The following is a 9,310-nucleotide window of genomic DNA, read 5'->3' on the forward strand; positions in this document are numbered from 1 at the left end:
GGGGGGCAGGAAGAGCGTTGCCCTGATCCTCCCGTCTCGCACCGGCACCCTGCGCACCCCGTCGCGCAGGAACGCCCGCTCGTGCTGAGCCTGGGCCAGGAGCCGCCCGGGGTCATCCCCGTGGCCCTCCAGCACCTCCAGCCGCAGGAGGAAAGGGGTCTGCACGTCCTTCTTCACCAGCCGCCAGAAGGCCTTGCGGGGCTGCAGCGCCCACAGCAGCCCCATGGGCTCCAGGCCGCTGAAGCTGCCTCCTGGCAGCGCGGGGCAGCGGGCCAGGTCCAGCTCGCCGTCCTCCGCCGCCTGGTACCGGGCGTGGGCCTCGAACAGCTCGCCCCCCTCGTCCCGCAGGGACGCCCGCAGGGTGACCTGCTGCCGTGGGCTGAGGCCCTGCACGGTGATGCCCAGCGGCTCATCGAAGAGGCTGCGGGTGGCTGGTGAGAAGCGGATGGTGGCGGCCATGGAGGAGAGGCGGCGGGCCGGGAACGCCCCTGCTACTCGCTGGGGGCTGCGGTGCCGCGAAGCGGGGCCGACCTGGGAGAGCCAGCTCTGCCAGCAGCGGGAGCCCGCTCGGCACGCCGTCAGGGCGCTCATTTGCCTCCGTGGGCGGGATCCGGAGGGCGGCCCGCACCGCAGCGGTGGGTGGGTCCGAGAGGAGAGGAGCTTGTCGCGGAGATTCGGGGCTGCCGGTGAGGAACGCTGGGTGCTTAATACGAATAGAGTAATATTAAATACTTATAATTATGCTGCCGCGCTCCGCCCCTGGTGGCTTTAAAGCCTCTCAAACGCTTGGTGCGAAGTGTAGGGCTCACGTGCCCGCTTCCTGGCGCTTCCTGTTGATGGCCGCTCCAAGGGGCCGCGCTGTCCTACTGCCTGTCCCCACCTCCCTGCCGAGCCGTTGGAAGGGGCGGTTGGGATGGGATCCTCTCAGGGTGCGTGTTCCTCCCCTCCCCTCGGACCCGAGGTACTTGTTGGCCGCCTCGTGTAGAGCCGGTCTGCCAGCTGCAGAGCGTGGCACGGTCCGAAGGAGGGCACTAAGAGAGCTTCCTTCACCTGAGGATAGACAGATATCCCACGCTTTTTAGGGATCTGCACTGTTAAAACGCCTGGTAATCACAGGCCAAGTTCATGCCGTTCTTCAGGTGGTGAATGAGGAAGGCACATAGGCCATCCTTTAAGAATCTCCTGAGGTGACAGGCTGTACGTCCTGTTTACTGTGCGTTGCATATATGTCAGCAGCAGTGCTTCTGGCTGCTTCAGTCCTGTTTCTTAACATACCTTGGCCAATTCACATCTCAGGTCAGAGATTCTTCCTTCTGCACTGCTGGGCTGAGGCATAACATAGGTGTTGCTAAATGTTTAAAGCTGTGCAAATATTTTTAATAATTTGGCTTGTGAAATGAGCACCTTGATTACTATCTATATCAAAGAAATGTCAAATCAAAGTATCAAGTCTCTTAAAAGTTTCTTGGCTGTAGTAGTGGCATCAGTATGTTTGCAACCCTGACTACTCATAAAGGACAACAAGCACTGTTATCTGAATTACAGTGTTTGGCCATCTGGAGGACGTGTATCTGCTGTGTTCGAAATATACTTGTATCTGATGTTTGGGATGTGCTGCAGGTGTTGGTTTTGTACACTGGCCTGTGTTATGGACTAGGCAACTGTTATGGACAGGTACAGTATGGACAGCAATACTGCTGTGCTTTACAGAAAAATTTTGGATTTCTGCTGTACTGCAGTGGTAATTCTCTCTTGCTAATGTGAGCCATGCGGTATGACACATAAGCAAGGAAGGGTAAAACGGAATGAGACACGACCATAAAGTATTGGGTATAACTGGCAACCACTGCAGAGCCAAGAGTCCTCCAGGACTCTTCCTTCACAGTTATAGGTTCATTGTTCTATAATAATGAAAGTTCTGAAAGAGAAAGTGAATCTGAGTCAGAAAAATAATTAACAACAAAATTTGAAGCCTGCAGGCAAGGTCATCGTGATCAGCCAGGTCATCTCCTTGTGTGACATCTTCATAAGAAGTAGCATGGGCCTGCATCGTCATTTCCACTGATGCTTTGCTCTGGATTTAGGAGGAACATAATGTTGGTAACACACTGATGGTTTTGTTGTTAGAGGGTAGTGCTTACAAAGAGCCAGCAGTGTTTCAGCTTCTCACACTGCCCTGCCAGCAAGGAGGTTGGGGGAGCACAAGGAGCTGGGAGGGGTCACAGCTGGGACACTGAAATTGGGCGGAGGGATGTCCTGTACTGTATGGCATTGTGCTCAACAGTAAAACTGGGTGAGTTAGCTGCCACTGCTCGGGACTAGTTGGGCATCTGTTGGTGGGTGGTAAGCAATTGCATTGTGTGTTGCATCTTTTGTGGTATTTTTCATGTCATTGTTTCTTATTTTCCATTTTTCTTTCTTTACTATGAAGCTATTTACTATCAACCCGCAAGTTCTCTCCCCATCCTGTTGTGCATGGAGAGAGTGAGTAACCAGCTGTGTGTTGCTTAGCTGCCTGCTGGGTTAAACCACAGCAGACCAATCCTATTACATTGTCTCTTGCATATGTTTTTGGTTTTGTCTAAAGTTAAATAACTATTTAAAAATACTACCCAGAAATCTGCAACGATGCAGGATGGTTACAGGTAGCAAAGTGTATGGGGGGATATAGGTGTATGGGATGTAGCTACCTGTCACAGTTGCCACCTTTGATGGTTTTAGAATTCATCTCCAAAGAACTACGGAATCATAGAAAGCTGACAAAAATGTTTGAAAAAGGTACATCCTGACTGTGGCAGTGTCAGAGTTACAGCTCACCACATAGTGCTGGAGTCTGGTTTATACCTATCAAATAATCATCACATTATTCAGCTGCCTCAAGGAGTAGACAATGTCTCTGGTTCTGATGCAACTTGTGCAACAGGAAGTCCTTATTTTGGGTCCTTTCTTGAAAAAGCTGATATGGTTTAATCTGGCAGGCAGCTCAGCAGACAACACAGCCATTTGCTTACGCCCCTCCCCCACAGCTTAAAGAGAATTGTGAAATCTCATGGACTAAGGATAGTTTAATAAAAAAGGAAGAAAAAAAAAAGAAAAAGAAAAAAAGAGAGAAAGAAAAGAACAGCTGTGCACATCCATGCTCCACGCTGGCAAGGTAGCTTGAGAAGCCAAAACATCTTTGACTTAGAGGAAGCAGTGCTCAGCAACAATTAAAACATAAGTGTGCTATCAACACTATTTTCCTCCTCAATCCAACACACACTGTCAATGGTTTACGGGCTGGTTCAACCCAGTTCTGTGACTAGCGTGACAGAGGGATTTCACAAAATCTGTGCCTCCAGAAAAGGGAAACAGGGAACCCCAAAATAATTAAAAGAGTGGCAACGATCTGAGGAGAAACAAACTAATTTACTAAGTATAGTATCGGAATGCAAGATAATACACTACAATACAATATAATTGGAATTGAAGCCAATAAATCAAATATAATGAGAGCAAGTGTCCGAAAGGTGGATAGGCCTCACCATAATGCTCAGGTGAGATGTGCAGTCCGGTTGAGCAGCGGGGAGGTGAAGAAGAGCACATCAGGTGACCTTGCCAGGGGTTAGATCTCTTCTATGACTGCAAAGCCCCCTGGGGTATGTAGCTCTTCTTCTCTTCCAGACAGATGCCCGGAACTTGAGCGTTAACACTTTAACTCACAGTATCACAGAACGGTCAGGGTTGGAATGGACCTCAAGGATCATGAATCTCCAACCCCTGTGCCACAGGCAGGGCCACCAACCTCTACATTTAATACTAGACCAGGCAGCCCAGGGCCCCATCCAGTCTGGCCTTGAACACCTCCAGGCATGGGGCATCCACAACCTCTCTGGGCAGCCTGTTCCAGCACCTCTCCACTCTCTCTGTAAAGAACTTCCCCCTGACATCCAACCTAAATCTTCCCTCCCAACTCCCGGTGCTCTACATGATGTTATGATGTGGAATACTGATAAGAAAAAATCACAAAACCATGATGCACACACAATGTGGTACCAGCTACTATAAAGAAAATTAACTCTATTCCAGCCAAATGGAATGGGTGGAATAGAGTTATGGCAGACTGACATTTAAAACAATAGCTAAAGAAGACAGTAGAAAGGCTTGTAAAAGAGCATCCACATACATAACATCTATCCTTCACATGGGAACCTGCTGACATAAGAAAAGCATGTTGTTTTCAGAGCTGACCAAAATGATACGCAACACCAAACACAAGGCAGGAGTTGGTGAACATAGCTGCAGATTGGCTATGTGCCATAACACAGGCACAGATAAGAACAAGTTTAGCAGTTTGTACAGAGGAAATATACTGCAATATATCATGCATCACAGACAGCATATCTGGAAGCAAGTTTTCCACTTGAGTCACAAAGGCAAGAGCCATCTACAGAAAAGATAAGATCTGGATTGAGCAAGGGTACATTCTGGAGATCAGGACATGGGATAAAGGAGCTGTTCAATGAAAGATGGTCACAAGGTTCACCATCCATAGGGGCTGCAGCAGGGAATCAGTTACCAGTCAGATACCTTCCTCAGCTTTCTTTGAGATAGGATGATGAGGAACACACAGGAGAGGCGTTTCCCTATTTGAGTATGAGGTTCATAACTTAGCATGCGACCTGCTTCATTAGTGTGAGAAGACAAATCTGGGAAGACACTTGCACTAAGATGTCCTGAAGAAAAGAGGGGTCTGGAGAGATAGGTGTCTATGCATAGAGAGATGAATTCTTCCTGATGCACTGGTGAAACATCAGTAAACATTCAGTCGGGGTAATAATAATGGCACATCCTAGTTTAAATGAGAAATCTTTGCTTGACAAGTGAAGTGGAGCAGTAGGGCTTAAAAGAAAAACAGAATAATCAGAAATAGGACCGTGTGAAGCACATAGGGAAGTTGTTACAGGAGGTGGGGTGGATTATCCTGAAGTACCCATACCTTCAGAAGACAAGGCAATGTGCAGAAAGTCAGAGGCATGTGAAATGGAGCAAGAAGTCCCGGTACCAAGGAGATAAGTTACAATTTCCTCTGCAACAGGGAAATTCAAATAGGGTTTGTTTATAGAGCTAGTAGTGGACTCGATTTCCTCCCCTGCTCATCCAGGTTATCTGGAAGATATGAGGAGGGCTAGATGAGAAAAATAGCCTAAAGATTTAGGGTATTAAAGGTCATCCACAACATAATAAGTGGATGATAAGGCCATCCACAACATATAGCTGTACAGGAGCAGCAGTACATGTGACAGAAGTATATCAATGTTGAGATGATTTTGTTTGTTAATCAAGCAATTCTGATTTTAAATTTTTATTGTCTTAGCTTTTCCTGGGAGTCTTCTAAGCTCTGAGTTCTGTGATTCAGTGCACTGTTCAGCTGCATCATCTTATCAACTAAAAAAAGCATCACACTGAGTGTGTGCTATCTTGCTTTCACTTTTTTTTTCCTGTTTTTTTTTCCTCCCATCTGTTATCAAATTTGAAAGTCTCAAAGGGAAACTTTTGATGGACATCATCCCAGGTGTAGCTGTTTCATTACGAAAACAAAACAAACAAAAAGACCAACAACCTTGCCAATTTTAGTAGAGTAATCTTTGTATATAAACCGGGCTGGGCCACCATTAAGGGCAACCTCCCTCGCTTTGGACAATCCAGTGCCCACCTGTACTCAGTCTCACACACACGCATGCCGTAAGGTCAAATTTCAGGGTATCCAAGCCTATGTATTATCCTCACCAAAATGACTTTTGTCAGCCTGTGATTTTAAAGGTACCTTCTATTTACATGTAAGACTTATTTTTATATAAAGATGTTGATTTGCTGTTCAAATCTCAGCCCAAATTTTAATCACAGTGATTGAGATGACAGCCCTCCCAGGGTCTCAGCCTGCATTTCAGTCCCACCAAGACCAATGCATTTCATCTCCCACCTGAGACTTGAGTGTCTGCTCTCATTTTATCCACACTGATATGGCTTGTTCAGTGGGTATGAGCCAAGGAAGGAGATACCCACAGTAGGGGTTTGCTAAAGTCACACTCTGCTTGATCTGGCCGTTCTAATTGAGGTCAGACTAATTTGGCAACGGAGCTAGAGCAGTTGAGTGCAGTGGTAAAATACGCAAGATTTGGAAGGAATGGCTGAGAATTTTATCCAAGCAAAAGCTAGCAGTGTGTGATCATTTCTAGTGCCCACTGCACTCCACTTGTGAGCTCAGCTAATACTGCTGTGCCTCTCCTACAGGGCTCTCAGAGAGCCCTCTCTGTTTTGTCAGCTGTGGCTGCTAACAAGCTCCTTAAGGACTGCATCCCTCCTAGGCATGGAGGGATTTGGCCTTTCAGACGTATTCATAGTTGTCTAGAATTTGTTTTTCCCAAGAATATACAACTGGCTTTGCTAACATTAGAAGGATTTTCCTCACCTCTTTCCTTTATTTGAAACAGTACTTAAGAGAGGTCTCTACAGACATCTGACAGAAGAGGGGAGCAGATGGGCTGATGCTGCCCCAATGTTTTCTAACTGTGACTGTAGTCAATAAGGCTTCTTCTGATCCATGTTAAGTTGTACTTGGGCTACTACACACTTGGGGTCTCCATATTCTCTGGCAGTCATGGTGCCATGACTCAGATAGCCCATTTGGTGCTACAGCTTGAAGGAATTACAGCCTGGCTCCTCAGGATTCCAGGTGCCACCCTAAAAAAAGCACTTGAAAAAGCACTCCCTATTGGGATTATCAGTGAGGATTGTTTGCAGGCTCTTTGCTGTATTCTGACATTACCACTTTGACTTCAAATACAAGTCAGTCCAGAACCTGAAAACCCGATAAAGTAAATGTAAACTGACAAGTAAACTGACAAATTTGGTAGGAAGATGTTATTTGTTGAGGTAAATGTAAAGTCTTAATTGTTTGGAGAATTAATTTTAATTTGTCTGCAATTATTTGTGACTGTCTGGTTAGTTGTCAATGGGTGGATGAGAGAAACTCTGTTAAGATGTGAACCACTGACGAAGAGTAAGAGTGGATGTAGCTACACCTAGGCCATCAAAAGGAGTATAGAAAGCAAAGGGGTCCACTCGGAGTCTCATGACTCAGCGGAAAGATCCCTTCACGCCTTTGGTTCCTGTATGAGCTGCTCTAGCTCTGTTCCCTCATTAGTCTGACCTCAACCAGCTCTAATAACAAAGCTGAAAAGTTTCCACATTTTATGGGAGAAGATCACAATGCTTGTAAATTTGGGTTTTTGCATGACATGTTAGAGCTGGAAGTATACATGAAGCAAAGCACTTTCTTCTGAAGGGGAAATGGAAACAGAAGACAAACAACCCTTCCAGAGGGCTAACCAGAGAGACCATGACATTCTTGCCGTAACATCCATTATTGCACATTCCAGTGTCTTGGAGTTCAGAAGCATTTTCATCTATGATTTTTACCATAACAGTAGTAAAGTCCATGCACCAAAATTATTGTTTGAAAGGTTTTGCTTTGAAGTATGAGTTGTGAATAGCATATGCACGTGGAGGCCACAGTAATGTGAAAAGCAAATATAAAAATAGAAAACAAATGAGAAAAATAACTGAATATTTTTCCTATTCTCCCTTCCTTTTCTTGACACTTGACCAAAAATGTAAAACAGAAAATGAAAACCAATTCTTTTCTGAGTTATGGTTGTGCAAAGTCACCAAAGGCACTGTAGCTGTATTGGTACAGCTGGGAAAGGGAGTTGACCTGATAATTTTAAAATAATTCATCAGATGTTTGTTCAGAGTTGTGCATTTCTTGTACATGCATCACTTGTCATTTAAATGTTTGTGGAAAAAAGCCCGTATCTGTAGCCAAGCATGAACCTGTGCCTTAGAGTAAGCTGTGAGCTCTCCACCCAGGACAGCTCGTTTGTGAAAAACTGGGTGGTTTCCTATTGGATAAAAAGGGGAAAAGGGAGGGTCAATGCAGTGCCCTGCTCCGGGATAAATGAGTGTCTGAACATTTTCCTTCCCTCGAGCCTGCAAATATTTGCGGGCTTCAGTGACATAATACTTACTGTTGATAATATGATCATCTTGTCCAGCAATTAATAGTAAATGTGCCTCAGCATTCTCTATTGGGATCAGGCTTTGGTTGCCAGGGGCTTTAAAGGGGTCATCAGTAATATCAGAATAATCAAGGATATTCTTATCATAAACCTTCACAAGGTTTTCATCATAAATCAAAGCGGGAATAGTTTTATCTTTGTAGCAGAGAGGAAAAACTGTAATGGCCACAGGGCCATTAATGGAAGCTACTGCTGTGATATTCTTCAGGAAGGCAGCCATGGCGAGAGACAGATCACCTCCTTTGGAGTAACCGAGCAGGCCAATCCCTGGTCCCTTTACCTGGTGGATAGGAGGAAAGCCCCATCAGTATTGAGCTGAAAAACACAACAGCTAATTACTGGAAGGGGATGTTGTGTAATGTCAAGAGTTTACATAACAGTACAGAGGAGGATGATTAGTTTTTCTGCTGGACAAGTGCTAAACACCTGCCCTGAAGGAGAAGGAAGAAGGGTGGTGATTCATGAAGGCTCTCCTGCTTGAGCCTTTCTACTTCATTATGTCTCAGCTGTCTCTTTTGAGTGTGCTTTATCTCTTTCCACCACCCTTCCAGTGCATGTCTGTTTAGTCCTTCCTCCCTTCCCGAGCTCAGACACCCTGCAGATGCCAGCCATAGGGTTGCACAAGCATCCAGCAGCTTCCCCCAGTGATAACTCTGGCGAGGGGATAGGCACCCCAGAGAAGAAGCATTCTCTGGATGCCAGAGGGCAGGGAGCATGCTACTACCTGTGTGTGCTGCAGCATGTAGTTCACTGCCTCTTCAAAATATTCCAGATGGAGTTTGGTTGGCTTCTGGATCAGATCCTCATATTGGTAATAAGCCAGGGCCAGTGTGGCAAAGCCGTGATTGGCCAGCAAGCTGGCTCTATGCTCACAAAGGCCTCCTCCAACTCCATCTATGTTGATGACTCCTGGAAAGGGGGCTTGTCCTGCAGCAGACAAGAGCAGTATCACATGAAATTAGTCCTTTAAATGTTTCTCTGATTTAGAACACATAAAATCAGATGCACAACAGGAACTGCAGAAGACTGTTTTTAGGGGAAAGGACATGACAAATCACTCAGCAATTCAGTGTTGGCTGCTAAAAAGACCTCTTCCATTGCTCTTCCTGTGCTGTTTGCATGCAAATGACAGCACATCTACTGGCTTTACATAGATTGTGAGCATTCAAAGCAGTGGCCGTGTACTGCAG

General features: G+C 45.8%; 2 protein-coding genes across 2 annotated transcripts; both read right to left on the reverse strand.

Annotated features, from left to right (window-relative positions):
• Positions 1-3: 3 nt before the first annotated feature.
• LOC122194191 (acyl-coenzyme A thioesterase 2, mitochondrial-like) lies at positions 4-743 on the reverse strand (the record flags this gene model as incomplete). The annotated part of the gene is made up of 1 exon (XM_042895114.1): positions 4-743. A coding segment is annotated over exon 1 (588 nt), but the record flags the coding sequence as incomplete, so codon positions are not given.
• A 7,075-nt stretch (positions 744-7,818) lies between these two features.
• On the reverse strand, positions 7,819-9,047 carry LOC122194192 (acyl-coenzyme A thioesterase 5-like; the record flags this gene model as incomplete). Its single annotated transcript, XM_042895115.1, has 2 exons — positions 7,819-8,400; positions 8,845-9,047. Coding segments are annotated over 2 exons (785 nt in total), but the record flags the coding sequence as incomplete, so codon positions are not given.
• Positions 9,048-9,310: the final 263 nt, after the last annotated feature.

This window comes from Lagopus leucura, unplaced genomic scaffold, assembly GCF_019238085.1.
Source record: "Lagopus leucura isolate 7727_CA_CO unplaced genomic scaffold, USGS_WTPT01 40906-0_obj-0_obj, whole genome shotgun sequence".
Lineage (NCBI taxonomy): Eukaryota > Metazoa > Chordata > Aves > Galliformes > Phasianidae > Lagopus > Lagopus leucura.